The following is a 17,043-nucleotide window of genomic DNA, read 5'->3' on the forward strand; positions in this document are numbered from 1 at the left end:
GATAAGTTAAAAACATTATACTGTATTAGACCAATTACACCAATAATCTACACAAGCAATCAAAAGCTCATCAAATAACATATGACCTCAAAGTATGAAAAAAAAAAGTCTTAATTTTACAATTGTAGGAGAGAGAGATCTATAAAAAAAAATCATATATCCCGGTTGTTAAATTAGAATAGACAAGATCAAATGTTAGTTTTCTTGTTTTTTTTTAAAGCGCAGTCCCTCACCCCCTCCGCTGCCACATTTTGGCACCTTTTTGGGGGCAGCGGGTACATGGTTTTGACAGGTACCTGCCCCCACTTCTGGCTGAGTTCACTCCCTCCCTTCTCCTTCAGCGAGCTGAATCAAAGTACAGTGCGCTTCGCGCATGCGCAGTAGGGAACCGGCTGTGAAGGCTTCATTGCTGGTTTTCCTTAGTGGAGATGGCGGCAGCACCCGATTTTTCAAATTGGCTCACGTGAAGACACTGGATTCTTGGACAGGTAGGTGTTCTAATATTAAATGTCAGCGGCTACAGTATTTGTAGCTGCTGACTTTACATTTTTTTTCAGCAGGAGCCTGGAGCTCCTCTTTAATTTTTTTTTTTCATCCTGCATCAGTAACCAATAGACAGATGATAATCCATGCTGATGGATTATGCAATTATATAATTCTAGAGTCACAGATCCACAACACAGGAATTTGCATTTTTGTTTGAATTTCTGTTTTATACTCTATATGATTTATGGATTAAAAACATAACTTTTTGGTGTCTGATGTTTAAAAGATATTATGTGCTGTTATATAGTCTGATGTTTGATACAAAGAGACTCACAAGTCACCTATAGGTTCCAAATAGGGGGCTGAGAGCCAAAGAAATTATGGGGGGGGCCCTCTCTGGGAGCTGTGGTGATGGCCAGCGCACAAAACCAACACAAGCAATGGTGAATAGACTACCATGGAAGAGGGGGTCCCCATTGAAAAGTGATGCAATGTGTGTCTCAAAGGACACTCTGTGGAGAGTAATACAATTATATATCAATGTAAGTAGTGCATGTATAATGATATAGTGAGCACTGAAGCCCAAAGTTTAGTGTGCGTAAGAGTGAACCCAGGTGAGGAATCAAAGTAGAAAATGACATATAAAAAGAAAACATGTATCCCCTGGTTCCTACCGGGGGAACATCCGTCCTTTTTGCGCTCCTGGACAGCGGACGGCGAACTGCGTTGTGGCAGGTTTTTCCAAGATCGGGGCCTACTCTCCCTGGGGGAACTTAGGGCCCAATATGGGGGGTTTCCAATGGATAGCTGGAGGCATGGGCAGCTTCATCATTTTGCACAGGGCCTGCCCCATACCATACGCTCCCCCACATCTGCTACCCCTTTTGAGAAGCTCTGTATGACCTCTTCCCCTGTCCCCCATGCTATATCTATACTTTATGGTCTCTTGCAGGACCGGAGTTCTCGTGGGAGACCTGCTTACATCCGAGAGTGGGAGAGAGATTTGCAGCATACGTTTACTGATAACCAGCTCAGCCAGTTGTACCGTCTCACACATTCTAGCTCAGTTGACACGAAAATGCAGGAAAACGGGTATAAGGTTTTGACCAGATGGTACAGGGTGCCCACTAGACTTAAGCAGATTTACCCAATGACCTCAGATACCTGTTGGCGGGACTGCGGTCATAGGGGCACTTTTCTACACATCTGGTGGGAATGCCCTAAGTTGCGCTCATTTTGGCTGAATATTAGGTCTCAGGTCAATTCCATCCTTGACGTGGACCTGCCAGACTCCCCGATGAATTTCCTCCATGTTCCCGCCGTCCCCCTTGGCCTGTACCGGTAATCAGTGCTACCGCACCTTTTGAATGCGGCTAGGAGATTGATTCCTATTTTTTGGAAGAACAGCCGGGTCCTGTCCCGTTTGGACTGGATTCGGATGGTGAATAATGTCAGGTCGGCGGAGGAGTGGATGGCGAGGCATAGGGACGAATACGACAAATGGTACGGGATCTGGGCTACCTGGCTGCATTATGTGGGGGAGGGGGAGGGAGACACAGCTATACCTCTCACGCCTTAATTCCAGGTAGATGAGGGACGGTGACTGGGTCTGTTTCCCTTTTCCCTCTCTTCCCTCCCTGTACTCTTTCTCATGAAACCACTGTGTATGTGACCATATCTGTTGCTGGACTGTTTTGATGCCTATGGGTACGTCCTTTTTTTTTTATTTATTTTTTTTGTTTTTGTTTTCTGATTCTTATTATGTTCCTGTTTTACCCTTTCGTCTTCCAGGACAGCCATGAGATATAGCTCCTCCCTCCGGGACAGGAAACACATTCACCCCAATTATAAAAGGCGGTCCTCCAGGCCTCTTCCTCATTTTTTTTGTGTTTCCTGCCGGATGGGAAGGAGCACATTGGGAACGTTTTTGTTTTTCTTTTGTAAAGGGCTGAACCTATCTTTTTTCTTTTCCCAACAGCACGCCTCTGGCCCTAGGGGTAGAGAGTGTAGCTGGACTCACCTCCGCCAGGACTCTGCGAGAGTTGGACCCCGGGTGATGGAGGAGCTCGGTCCCCCAGGCTACAGCATCCCCTGGCAGCGGTAAGGCGAGAGACGCCAGCAGGCCGCGTGCAGTGGAAGGATTCTTCCGGATTCGCCAGCGGGAGGCGGGGCTCCTGCGTTCCAAGGAGGGGAAGTGTCGTATTCCCCGGCGGAAGCGCGTCATCAGGGGGCGCCCGGAAACATCGTTCCGGTTTCAAAAAAGGGCGCGGAGGTGCAGTGAGGGAACCCGGCGCTGGTGTGTGTTCGGAGCGCTGAACGAGGACACCAAGAACCATGGAGGCAGCAGTGGCTCATTTGGATCCAGGTTCAACAGGCTCCGGTGCCTCTCAGGTAAGCTTGGTGACAGCACATGGCTTACTCTGGGGGGCGGGGGTCTTACTAGACCCAAGTACCCCCCCTTGGTGGTGAACCTAATGGTGGAGGGTAGGCACTTTCTAGGAACCTTCACAGTGGTGAATAGGGTTTTGGCCAGGTTATAATGAGGTCTCTTTTTGTCTGCTTTGTTTAAACAGGTTAATGCCCATGACAAATCTCAGAACCAGCCTCCTAGAAAGAAATGTGCCGTGTGTGGGACAAAGCTAAGTTCTAATTGGGAAAAGCCGTTATGTCCCGAGTGTGTCAATAGTTTGGTTAAAGATAATGCAGTAACCACTTGTCACCAGATTTTGTCATCTGTGAAGGATGAGATTACATCTACTTTTCAGTCTTTTAAAGGTCTGATGGACAAGATGCAGGGTCCTTCCTCGTCCCTACCTAGAGCCTCTAGTGCTTAATCTGTACCTCAAGTTCAGGAGGAAGAAGAGTGTAGGGAGAGGACTCCTAGATCAGTTGCTTCCTCCCAGGCAGGTTCAGCATCTGATTCAGAAGGGGAAGAGGATTCCTCCAGGGTGTCTAGATACAAGTTATCATTGGACGATGTTGGGGATCTCTTAAACGCTATTTATGATATGTTAGAGATCCCAGAAGAACAGGTTCAGCTCTCAAAGCATGACCTTATGTATCAAGGAAATGCTAACAGAACCAGGGTTTTTCCGGTTCATAAATCTTTAATTGATACTATTCTGCGTGGATGGGAACAACCTGAGAAAAGACCGTTCTTTTCTGGTAGCCTTAAAAGGAGATTCCCGTTTGAAGCGGATGTATCACATCCCTGGAACAAGGTTCCTAAGCTGGATGCCCCTTTGGCCAAAGTGTCAAGAAAGACTGATCTGGCCTTTGACGATCTGGGTTCCCTTAGGGATCCAATGGACAAGAGGGGAGATTTGTTGTTAAAAAGAGCGTGGGATGCCTCCTCTATAGGTTTAAAGCCAGCCCTCGCGGCTACTTGTGTAGCTAGGAATTTGGAGTGTTGGCTCACTCAGCTACAAGCACACATTTTAGCTGGTACCTCCAGACAGGAGCTTCTGAAATCCTTTCCGCTCTTAATTAAAGCAGTAGGATTCCTAGCAGATGCCTCAGAGGAATCAGTGAGGTTAGCGGCCAGGTCAGCAGCCCTGGTTAATGCAGCCAGAAGATCTGTATGGCTGAAGACTTGGGCTGGCGATGCCGCCTCAAAATTGAAATTATGCGGATTACCGTTTTCATGAGACCACTTGTTCGGGGCCGGCCTCCAGGAGGCATTGGAGCGAACTCAAGACAGGAAAAAGGCCTTTCCTGAAAAGAAGAAGAAGACAGAAGGAAAGGGTTTTTTTCGAGGCTTCAAGGGATCAGGCTTTTGGCAGAACCAAAAGAAAGAGGGTCAGCCCAAAAAACATTGGGCAGGTCAGAAGGGTCGTGGAAGAGGAGGAATCCTGTTCAATCCTCCTCAATCCACCCCAAAGGCCCAGTGACGCCTGTGTCCCTGTGGGAGGAAGGTTGGGGCAGTTCCTCCCACAATGGACCAAGGCAACCTCAAGCCCGTTCATATTAGATCTGATAAAGTGCGGGTACAAGCTGGAGTTAAGGTCACTGCCTCACCTGAGCTTTATGGTTACTCAGCCGCCCAGGGACAGGGCAAAGGCAGAAGCCTTGTTCCTGTCTCTGGGAGAGTTAGTGGATCAAAGAGTCCTAATTCAGGTTCCCCAGGAGGAGCAAGGACAGGGGGTATATTCCCATGTCTTTATCGTAAGAAAACCATCGGGAAAATTCAGGATGATCCTGAACCTCCGACCTCTGAACAAATTTGTGAAGTACAAAAGGTTCAGAATGGAGTCGATCTTTACGGTAACAAGATGTCTGTTCCCAGGGTGTTACATGGCAACCCTGGATCTCAGGGATGCTTACCTGCATATTCCCATACACCCAGATTACCAAAGATTTCTCAGGGTGGCAGTAAGGGTGGATGCAAGGATCCAACACTTCCAGTTCCAAGCCCCCCCCCTTGGACTATCCTCATCTCCGAGAATCTTTACGAAGGTTCTAGCAGAGGCCCTTGCCCCTCTAAGAGACAAAGCGATCACTGTGATCCCATATCTGGACGATCTACTGTTTGTTGCAGGATCAGTTCAACAGCTAGAGAAGGATCTGCAGATAGCACAGGATTTTCTCTCCTCACTCGGATGGATTATCAACCGGGACAAGTCACAGTTGATTCCATCCCAGGAGGTCGTGTACCTAGGGTACAAGATCTCTTCGGTAGAGAGAAAGATTTATCTCCCTGAAGAGAAGATTGCCAAAGTGAATCAAGCGGTAGCCCTGTTACAGTCCAATCAGCCGACTTCGGTCAGGGAAGTGATAAGGGTGCTGGGATTCATGACATCTTGTTTCCCAGCAGTTCCTTGGGCAAGGTTTCACCAACGTCCTTTACAGGAACTTATGCTCCGTCTCTGGAGTGGTCAAAGCCAGGACTTAGAAGTACCGATCCTAATCTCGGACAGAGTAAAAAAGACACTGTGGTGGTGGCGGACACACCACAATCTGAGCAAAGGTCTAGATTGGACCTTCCCTGTGGAAAAAATAGTAACTACAGACGCCAGTGCCTGGGGGTGGGGAGCCCACTTGGAAGAGGAAGTAGCTCAGGGAGCTTGGTCTCCCTCAGAAGCAGGTCGCTCTTCAAACCAAAGGGAGCTCTTAGCGATCCTAAGGACGATCGAGTCGTTTCAGAGAAGCAAAGTAGGATGGCACCTGCAAGTTCGCACAGAGAACGCAGCGGCTGTCGCGTACTTGAACAAGCAGGGAGGGACAAGAAGTCCTGCTCTTCAGGAGATATCCAGCAGGATCCTCTCTTGGGCGGAAGCCAACTTGTCTTCGCTAACAGCTGTCCACCTAAAGGGCACTCAGAATTTTCTGCCAGATTACTTAAGTCGCCAGCCACTGAGGCAGGACGAATGGTCCCTGAACGAGGAGGTGTTCTCTCAGATAACACAGAGATGGGGTCTTCCAGAGGTAGATCTTCTTGCTTCCGAACAGAACAGGAAGGTAACCCAGTTCTTTTTAATACACCCAAGAGACCAGGCCTTAAGGATAGATGCCTTTTCCGGTCCTTGGAGGTTCAACATCTGCTACGCTTTCCCTCCAGTGAGGATGATTGCAGCAGTACTTCAAAAATTTCGGACGGAAGAAACAGACCTAATTTTAATCAGGCCTTTTTGGCCAAAGAGACCCTGGTTTGCAATTTTGAAGAAACTGAGTGTTCTCCCCCCATTTCACCTTCCAGTCCGGAAGGATTTGATTTCACAGGGTCCAATTCTGCACCCACAAGTAGACAGACTAAGCCTAACTGCGTGGTTTCTGAGGAACAGTTATTGAGAGCACAGGGTTTCTCTGAAAGGGTCATAAAGACCTTGTTGCAGTGCAGGAAGCCAGTAACGAGGGCAATTTATGCAAAATACTGGAAGAGATTTTGTTTGTGGTTGAAAGAACAGGGTTTGGACCAACCTGGGATTCCAGCTATCTTAGACTTCTTGCAAGTTGGGGTGGAATTAGGGCTCTTCCCTAGCACCTTAAAAGTACAGGTGGCAGCTCTTAGTATTTTTCTACAGGTTTCCCTACAGCAGAACCCATTTGTTAAAAGTTTTTTCAAAGCATTGTCAAGATCAAGGCCAGCGAGAGTAACAGCCTGTCCTTCTTGGGATCTTTCTTTGGTGCTCAAGGCACTGTCAGAGAGTCCATTTGAACCTCTGGAGGAATCCATCCTTAAATGGGTTACGCTTAAGACAGTACTTTTGGTGGCAGTCACTTCAGCCAGACGGGTGAGTGAGCTTCAGGCTCTTTCCATTAAGGAGCCATTTTTGTTGATTTTTGAGGATAGGATTGTTTTGAAAACAGATCCCAGTTTTCTCCCAAAGGTAGTATCCAAATTTCACAGGACACAGGACATTGTCCTACCTTCTTTTTGTTCCACCTCAAGCTCTGAGGTAGCATCCCCAAATTCACTAGATGTTAGGAGATGCCTCTTAATTTATTTAGAAGCTTCCAAGATTTTTAGGAAGTCTGATTCTCTTTTTGTGAATTTTTCGGGAAGTAAAAAGGGACAAAAAGCGTCTAAATCTTCCATTGCTAGATGGATCAGGATGGCAATAGGAAAGGTTTATGAGTTACAGGGCAGACAGGCCCCGTTTGTTAAGGCACACTCAACTAGAGCTGTTTCGAGTTCATGGTCAGCGAGGGCCGGTGCTTCACCAGAAGAGATTTGCAAGGCGGCAACGTGGTCAAGTTATACTACTTTCGCCAAGCACTATCGCCTGGACTTGATGTCTGAGAAGGATCAGGCATTTGGCAGAAGGGTCCTCCAAGCAGTAGCCCCACCCTGATAAGTAAGTTTCTTGCCAATCATCTCATGGCTGTCCTGGAAGACGAAAGGGTAAAACCGGAGTTAGGCTTACCGGTAACTCTTTTTCCAGGAGTCTTCCAGGACAGCCTGGCTTCCCACCCGGTGTTTATATTATTAACTGGAAGTGGATGTATGTACTGACGGTGTGTTAGTAATTTGTGTCTTTCAGAGCCTTCAGGAATTCTTGGTAATACTGAGGAAGAGGCCTGGAGGACCGCCTTTTATAATTGGGGTGAATGTGTTTCCTGTCCCGGAGGGAGGAGCTATATCTCATGGCTGTCCTGGAAGACTCCTGGAAAAAGAGTTACCGGTAAGCCTAACTCCGGTTTTTACTTGCCTGCCCGACCAAGATGATCTACCTTTTCTTTTATGGGCCCTTGCACATGGCGGACTATTTAGGGACAACTTCAAGTTGTTTTGGTTTATATGTTATTTAACCTTGCAAGTGTAACCTTCGTCCTTGTTACTTAGTCTGTGAGGTGTTCAACTGGGCCCTCGGTTCCTTTGTAATTTCTGATTGTATGGTTGGACGGCATTGTATGCACCCTCTTCGTCCTTTTATATTTTTCTTTTTTTGCTTTGCTGTTGTATAATGAAAAAAAAAAAAATTTCTTTATGGATAAATAAAGATTATATATAAAAAAAAAAAAGAAAACATGTAGTTCTCACCAAAGGCGTATATGACGGGGGGACAAGAAAAAACTGTGAAACCAAAACCGCCAAAAAGAACAATATAACATAGTGATGCCTGAATCCTAGGTGAGTGAGCATGATTCAAACAGGTGTGTTGTAGAACGAGCAAGAAAGAGGAAGAGTGCTAAACCTTGAAGTGATATTTATAGTGATGCCACGCTGCTAAACCACTCCCTAAAGCTACACTAGCGTACTCTGCAAAGGGGAGGGGCACCGGCGCCTGAGTAGTATGCATATGACGTACAGCGTGCCAGACATCACTAGTAGTGCCAAAGGCATGGTGTCGCTGCACATCGCGTACTCACCAGTCCCCCTGCGCAAGAATAAAACTGAGGGGGAGAAGAAGGCCCCAGGAGGGCATAGCAGCTCCCGGAAATGTATGCAAACCCCAAGGTCTCTCGCATCCAGTCCATATGGAAAGAACAGCCATTAACTGTCGCCTAAATTAGTATTTGCGATGTGTGTCAGAAACATATATAGAATAAATCTCCGAACCCCCAAGACCTACCAAGTGGCCACCCCTCCACCAAAGGGATGAGGGGGTGAGAGATAAAATAAGGAACCTGCTAACGCATGGGACCGTGCATGAACTAGGTAATCCATGAAATGGCTGTGTGCCTCCATCCCTGTATACTGGTTAAGAAAGCGGGCTATGTGGGACTTTAAACGAGACAGTGACTAGGTAGAGTCACATGCCTGCATCCCTGGTACAGATAAGAGGAGGGATATTTGGGACTTTAAATGAAGCACACGGTTATGAGACATTACAGAGTTTGTAATGGTTACTTACATTTTTCCTATTTTTTTCCCCTCTTTTCTTAAGAAAATTTCCCTCAGCATTTTTTTTTCTTTTTTTGCAGCCTCAACAATGTTCTGTCTTCCATGATGCATTTGGATGCCTATTTTTATCTTGGAAAAATTTGCTTTCTGGCTACAAGAGGTATAATCGGGTTTGTCATTTTAATGTGATATGCTTCTACTATAATCTCAAAGGTAATTGGTCATATGTTTTTGTTTTTTAGGCAATCCTGGATCAGTTAAGCACTGTGTAGTAGATATATCCACAGTGGAAGATCTTGCAGACAAACATTTGAGTACCTTGATCCAATCTGAACTTGATGTACGTTCTCTGTCTCCACAGTGTCATAGCACATTTTAGAAAACCATATAATTTTTTTTCTTAAACTGAACATGCATAGCAGCCTCCCTGAGTCAATATATTGTAGAACCACCTTTTGCTGCAATTACAACTGCAAGTCTTTTTGGGTATGTCTCTACCAGCTTTGCACATCTAGAGAGTTACGTTTTTGCCCATTCTTTGCAAAATAGCTCAAGCTATGTAAGGGGTATGAATACTTTGTTTAAAAAAAAATCAGGTGTTCTTTATTAAAGGATAAATCACAGAACAAAAAAAGCAGACATTGCCGAACATGACATGACATAGTAAGCACACATACACATTCACCAGCAATCAACTAAAATTGTCAGACGGATTAGCAAGAAATACAACCGATACAGAGATAGGGGCAAGGTAAAGACCAGTAATGGGGGCAAGAAAAATACAAGCCATACCCGCCAGGCTAAGCACCACTTGGGGGCAAACGAAGGTATGGGGGGGGCAGGGCCCTGGACCGGGAGACATTGCATCAAGGAGCAGTCCAGACACCCCCACTCATGGCGACATCCATACCTGCCACACTTTATCAAACTTCCAGGGGCACCCGCGACTGATAGAGGTTAACTTATACAGTGGCAGTGCTGCATCAATCACAGATAACCAGGAGGATACAGTAGGTGCAGAGGGAGAGGACCATTTGCAGATCATTTTTTTGGCGTAGAACAGTTTACAGGGATGAGACCATTGGTCATCATCAGGGATCCCCAGAAGAGCCAGCTCTGCTGTCATGGGGAGAGACAACTCCCATTTAACATTAACCAGCTCAAACACCTCTCACCAGAAGGCCTGTATTTTGGGCCAGAGTATATGAAGGAAGGTATCCGACTGAGTCAGGCAACGTGGACAGTGGGGGTATTTGGCCGCATACATTTTATGGAGCCTGACTGGCGTGTAATATATTCTATGCAGTAATTTTACTTGAACCAACTTGTCTAGTGATGAGATAACCAACTTGGGGCAACTTAGGGCATTGCTCTAACGAGTCATCCCAATCCTCCTCCGGAAGGTATATCGGTCTTCCAGAGATCTCAGTCGTTCAATTTTAGGGGAGTCGGTCCTAAGCAGGGTACCATATAGAATAGAAAGTGGCTTCCGAAGCTTCTCCTGTGACAGAACCTCCTCTACTATGTCCAGCTGGAGGAAGAGCCTAGAGGGGAACTGAGCTCTGGCAGCATGTTGAAGCTGAAGATACCTGAAGAACATCCATCCTGGCACGTGAAATGCCTGACGGAGTTGAGCAAAGGTCAGCAGCGTACCATCTGGCATTTTGTCCCGAAGGGTTTTTATACCACACCTAGCCCAGACCTGGGGGTTAGGGACCGTTCTAAATTGGGCCAGATTAGGGTTCCCCATAAAGGTTGCACTGGGGACCAACGAGACTCCTGAGCAAACCGCTGCCTAGCTGCCACCCAGACCTGAAACCTATTTTTAGTAGGGATCGTGCCACCTGGTAAGCCCCAGTCCCCTGATAGGCCAAGTCTTGCAGGTCCTGCAGTGAGCACAGATGGGCCGCCTCTAGACACAGCTGCATTAGTTTGAGCCCCCTCAAGCCACCAGTACACTGAAACCCAAAAAAAATGCAGCCCAATAATATACTTGAAGGTTGAGCAGTGCAAGGCCCCCCAGTTGTGTAGGTACAGTAGGTGAAGTGTAGATTTAGCCAGCCTTGGAATGGAACCCCTCCAGATAAAAGCACTTATGCACCTGTCCACATCTCTGAAAAAGGAGGCCGGGATCCAGGACAGACTATTTCTAAACATAGAGACATGTAATTGATTTTGGTAACAGAATAATTTTGGAAACATTGATGCGCCCGAGGAGGTTCAAGGGGAGCCCCTCCCAGGCCGAGCACCTCACCCTAAGGAGAGACAACAGAGGGAGGATATTACAAGCGTAATACTGCGTCATGTCCCTCGTCACCACTACCCCATGACACTTAAATTCAGACACCCAACGTAAGGGAGAAGGTCCGGCCAGGGCAGATGCCTGGTCATCCAGTGGGAAGATGACCGATTTGGACCAGTTGAACTCCCGAATATGTTTCAAATACACCAATGTCTCAAGGGCAGCCAAGAGCGAGGGCCCCACATCATTCAGGTATAACAGGGCATCATCGACATCTATATGGGATATCCCACTCCACAAAATCAAAAGCCTGTTCGGCATCTAGGGAGGCCACCACGCGGGATCCTATCTATTCATGTGTCAGGGATAAGTTCAGAAAGAGACATCAAATATTATATTATTGTCGGTGCCCTTACCCGGCATAAACCTGGTTTGGTCCACATGGACCAGATCAGAAATTACCGTGGATAAACGCAAGAATTGTAGCTAGGACCTTGGCGTCCACGTTCAGCAAAGAAATAGGCCTGAATAAGGTGCAGTCCAAAGGATCCTTGCTGGGCTTGGGCACCAACACAATTACCGCCTCTGCCATGGATTCAGGTAGGACACCCTGCTTAGTGAAGTCAAAAAGGAGGGCGTCAGTTTGGGGGCTAGTAATTCAACATGTTGGGAGTAAAATTCCGACCATCCACTCCTGGAGTTTTTGCACTCCGTAGCCCTACAATAGCAGCCTGAACCTCCTTTAGGGTAATATCTGCCTCCAGGTTTGACCTAGACTCCAGCATAGGGAAGGAAATGCCACCCAAGTAAACCTGGAGGTCCGTAGTAGAGTAGCGAGCTCTAGAGGAGTATATTCCCTGAAAAAATTGGGAGAACCTAGTGTTAATACCCTCGGGGGATGTGATCAGGTGGCCCCCCCCCTCATCCCGAATACCAGCAATGTGGGTGGGGGAGGACTGTCCCCTGGCTAGCCAGGCCAACAGCCTTCTATTTTTATCTCCATGCTCAAACACTCTCTGAGCAGAGTGCAACATAGATTTTAGTTTGCTCAATGCGGTATAGGGAGAGTTCCCTAAGCACCAGCTGCCAGGCATAGTAGTTGTGCTCAGTGGGGGAGCCCACATACTCCTTCTCCTTCTTCCCAGCCTCCTCCAAGGTTATCGCAGAGACACAGGATATATAGTCCCCCCCCCCCCTTACCCAGGCCTTAAAGGCATCCCACATAACACCAGAGCCGGCTGAGTTCTAAATGAGGGTCCAGTAGTCACAAAGCCTCTGTCTTTGCCCCCTGCAGCCTAGTATCTTGATCCCAGTACCTGGAGAGATGCCACAACCGCAGGCCCGGGGAATCAGTCAAGGACAAGGTAAAACAGACAGGGGCATGGTCTTGGAACCCCCTAGAGAGGTGGTGAACCACTCTGACCCATTGGAGAGCTGTAGAGGAAGCAAACACCAAGTCAATTTGGGAAAGTGCTTTATACGTAGTGGAGTGGCATGTATATTCCCAAGTGTGTGGGTGAAAATGTCTCCAGACGTCTGTCAATAGGTAGGTCTCCACCCAAGGGGGAGGCTCTAAGGTGAGTGCACCCCCCTAGCATAACTAGAATACGTGGAGTGATACAAGGCCCCCACCCACAATCTCCGCAAGGCAATAACCCTAGATCCCATCATATGCGTCTCCAGAAGGATGCAGATATGTGGGGCAGCTCCCTGCAAATATTGAAATATTAGGGACCTCTTAACAGCTGAGTTGAGACCTCAGACATTCCAGGAAATTATCTTAGGCTGAGCCATGGAGAACTATTGAAACATAAATGTGGACAGGACAATGGGGAGGCATTGACCCAAGGGACAGATCAAACCCCCACCAGTGTCCAAACAACAATGCAAAGTACCTGGCAAAGAAAAAAAAAGTATATCATGTCAATTTTAAACAATAGAGAGGGCAACAGTCCCCCAACTAGCCCCAACCAAGGACAAATTTCCCCAAGAGCAACGCAACGACGGCACAAACCACCCCCCACCCCGTATTCCCCACAAGTGTAAGCAATGCTTGCATCCCCAAATCCCAACCATAACTAAAGGCAATTAACCAGTGAGGGTGTGCATCTCCAGGCTCAGAACAATGTTCAGAGGGCTCAGCACATCCCACCAGAGATACTGTCAGATAGGCAATAGTCACAAGTCTCCTGGATAGTCCAGGGGCACATTCTTGAAGGCATAGAACATTAGGATTGGGCAGGCTACTAGAGCCAGGCAGTCATCAGAATAGGAACAGATATCGGCCCCTGTCCTCTGTCAGGTCCTGCTGTGTGAGTTCCTGTGCCAAGGGAACCATTTCAAACAAGGTCCTGCAACATAGATCCCTCTGACCATCAGGGCAACAGCCAGCCGCTAACAGCTTACCAGCATACACTAACTAGGGCAGAGCGGACTCATAGCCAGGCAGCGGCAATGGCACAGCAGAGAACATTATCCAGCCGGATATAATGTCAGGGGCTTGGGGTCAGGCAGGGGAGACCCCTGCACCTCCACAGTAGGAAAGTCCAAACATCCTGCAACAGTGACACTAGCAACATGGTATACTTGATTGTAGTGGAAGGCTATAGCAAGAAGAACCTTGGTTCATCCCCAGGGTTGTAAGGTCTCCAACCACGTCGCAGCATCCCTGGGAGAGGTAAAGAAACTAACAGTCTCCCCATCCTAGACCCGGAGCTTAGCAGGACACAGCACGCTATAGCGTATAGCCCGGGCTCTCAGGGCCACTTTCACCTGATCGAGCGAACAACAAATTTTCTGTGTTTCAACTGAGTAATCGGGGGGAAAAAACATCAGTCTTGCATTTTGGAACTTCAGCTCTCTAATTACCCACGCTGCCCGGAGTACTTTATCCCTGTCACGGAATTTGAGCAACCGGAATATTGGGGTGCAAGGACGAGAGCTCACAGGGTTAGGGCAGGGGGATCCTTTGAGCCTGTTCCACAGCATAGAGAGAGGAGAATTGTGCAGCCGGCAAAAGCGAGCGGAGTAGATCCTCCACAAAGATGGTAGGCGTTTTCCCCTCCACCCTCTCAGGCAGCCCAACCAACCTTAAGTTGTTCCTCCTATTCCTATTTTCGGCATCGTCCATTTTATATTCCAGCGCCCGGACCTTAGACCGCAAGGTCTGCAAGTGTACTTTGTTTCAACATATTGAAAGTCTGCTCTCTGCTGATGTCACAAAAATCAGTGCAGGCACGGTGTTATCCCGACAATGGGACTCCGGATCCGCCAGGTGCCTTGACTGACACCCGTCTGTCTCAGTGAGCCATTGCGTGCTTGAGATGGCCGCCTCGCCCCCACAGCTCAGCGCTCCAGTGAGCGAGGAGGAGCAGAGCGGAGAGCTGCTGATTGACAGCCAGCAGGTCTCTCCTCTGAGTGCTGAGAGAACCGAGCCATCTGCGATGTTCGATCCCCCGGTTCTCAGTGTAGAAGCGCCGGGGGACAGATGCAGCATCGGACCGATGCTGCATCCACTGAAGGCAAGTATAAATATGGGGGGGGACAAACCTATACTTTTAATGCTCAAACATTTGTCACAATGTAGTCCTATGTGGAAAATGAGGGGAACAGCTAGTAATCATGGTCCTTTTAGTGCTCCTGTAATTTAACCTTTTTTTTTAATGTCTTGGACAACTTCCCTCGCCCTTCTCAGACAATGTGATCCCCCTACACCATCCAGTTTGACAGGTATTCAAGTGAGGAAAGGCTAACCTAAAGTACAGTGGACTTTTCATGCAACTTCTATGCCTTCTGTAAATGTCAAGTTCATTGGCAACCACTTTTTTAAGAGTTATCAAGTTATTCTTTATTTTTGCAGAATGAAGACGATGTTACTTATACGGCACAGCGCCTACTGAATATTCTGAAGATATGTGCTGGATTGGTGCCTGGTATTTCCTCACTTTATCTGTGTTCAATGATGAAAAGTTTTTAACACCGTTATGTAAAATTCAGGCAACAGTGCATGAACAAGATCGAAATGTACAAATACTTTTAAGTGACGTATTGCTTGTAATAAAACACTTCTGTGTAAAATATATTCTTTTTATAAATTGCTGGTGGGTTACAGTTGGCAGAACAGAACATCAGCCAAGTGATTTTGGAGTACTCTCCAATCATGAAAATATCGTATTTTGAGTTTGTGTCCTACTGATTTGTTTTCTTCCTCCATTCAAAAGCATGCTAGTAACATAATCTGGAGCCAAGTGTGTCTCAAGATGAGCAGTAGGAAAAATATATTAACATCTAGGACCTTCCAACACTTGAAATGTTTTTCCTTAGGCCTGCAAAATATACTATAGTAATACCCTAAAAGTCTAATCGCAGTCACTCCACAGAAACCTAATAAAATGTTTTTCAAGGTAGCTGTTCTAGAAAGTAAGAAACCTTAAAATATGTGTACAGTATAATGCAGGCTGAAACCTATAGATCTTTTTAAGCAATGAGTGTATTATTAACCACTTAAAGTGGATGTAAACCCACTCTCCTCTTTTCTAAACTACTGCCATAGTGCTGATCTATAAGGATATACATGCCTCCTGCATGTATCCTTACCTGTCAAATGTTTCCCCTCTGTCTGTTATAAGAACTGAAAAACTGCAGATTCTGGGGGTGGATCTGTTGTCTGGAGCTCTGTGGGTGGAGTCGTGATGTCAGTAGACTCCCCGCCCTCCTCTACACTCCCCTTGTCAACATGCATTTTTTCCTGTGTATTCCTTACACTAAATTCTGCTATGATCACTAACATCCAGTCAAATCCCAGAAAAGTAACCACATGACTTCAGAAAAGGAGTGGGGGTGGGAATTAAAAAATAATGCCTGTCTCCAGGATAGTGCATGAGATATGTAAATAACCTGTCACTCACAGCAAGGGGTCGGAACGGACTAAGGTTTTCCTCTGTAAGTCCGTTTTATTTCACTAAACAATAAGAGGATTGCTCAGAGCTGGATTAACTCTGTGTGGCAAGACTGGGCTCAGATGATAGGAAATCTTATACTGTACATTGTGACATCAAAAAAATAAAATAAGAATTGGGTTTACATGCACTTTAAGGACAGAGCCTCATTTTGAGATTTGGGGTTTTTCTTCATAATTATATATTTATTTGTTTTTTCCACAGTATACATAGGGATAGAGACAGGACAAATACCAAATCTTATTACAATTCTTTAAAGAAAAAGAAAATATATACATTCATCCTATCCGAATATACATTCATTCTGACCCTTTCCCCTTCTTATTTTAATACATGTTACATCTTCTGATCAGTCCCTTTCTATTGAGTCTATTCAAGTACGTTACTTATTATTTCCTCGTTGGCCTATACTAAGACCAACAGGCTATAATTAGGTGACTGTCTATCTTTCCACTATAACCCCTCTTTCCCCCCTTTCCTTAACTTTCTCTCTCTCTCTCTCTCTCTCTCTCACAGAGAGACAAGTGGAGGGCCTACCCTAACCCCACTCCCCCCCAAAAAAACCTTATTCCTCCCCTCCCTTTTCTGTTGTAAGTCTCAAAGAGGCAGAAGTTTGTTCTTCACACTATGCAAGAAGCATCTTTTTCTTTCCCTTCTTTTACTCCTCATTGTTCTATCTCATCCAATAGTCTCTTCCCTTCATCCGAATTTCTAAATAAGTTCCAACTTTTCCATGTTTCTTCATATTGATTTTTCTTGCCCTTGGCTGAGAGGACTAAGTCCTCCATGGCTTCTTTTTCTCTCACTCTATTTATCCAGTCTAAAATCGATGGAGGCCTGGTATCTCTCCAGTGTAAGGAAATCCCTGCTTTAGCTGCATTGGAGGCGATTCAGTTCGCATGTGTTGCGCTATATAAGTTTTTCACTCACTCACTCATTGATCATATGGCACAGTACTGATCTCCTATACGTCTGAACTGGAATCTGAGAACAGTGGAGTAAAAAGAATGCAAGATCATCGGGTAATTGTAAATCTGTAAATTTTTGTACAATTCTTAAAATCGTCGCCCAAT

The 17,043-nt window shown here is 46.4% G+C and overlaps 1 protein-coding gene across 2 annotated transcripts in view; it reads left to right on the top strand.

Annotated features, from left to right (window-relative positions):
• The window catches only part of CENPM (centromere protein M), a 163,886-nt gene extending 148,793 nt beyond the window's left edge, over positions 1 to 15,093 (top strand). Inside the window, exons 4-6 of one of the 2 annotated variants that reach the window (XM_040359655.1) lie at positions 8,851 to 8,930; positions 9,013 to 9,110; positions 14,872 to 15,093. In XM_040359655.1, the coding sequence (XP_040215589.1) occupies positions 8,851 to 8,930; positions 9,013 to 9,110; positions 14,872 to 14,988 (295 nt within the window). In that variant the 3' untranslated portion in view covers positions 14,989 to 15,093. The remainder of the gene's footprint in view (positions 1 to 8,850; positions 8,931 to 9,012; positions 9,111 to 14,871) is intronic. The other variant, XM_040359656.1, reaches the window with a different exon arrangement.
• Positions 15,094 to 17,043: the final 1,950 nt, after the last annotated feature.

Source organism: Rana temporaria, chromosome 7 (genome assembly GCF_905171775.1).
Source record: "Rana temporaria chromosome 7, aRanTem1.1, whole genome shotgun sequence".
Taxonomy (NCBI): Eukaryota; Metazoa; Chordata; class Amphibia; order Anura; family Ranidae; genus Rana; species Rana temporaria.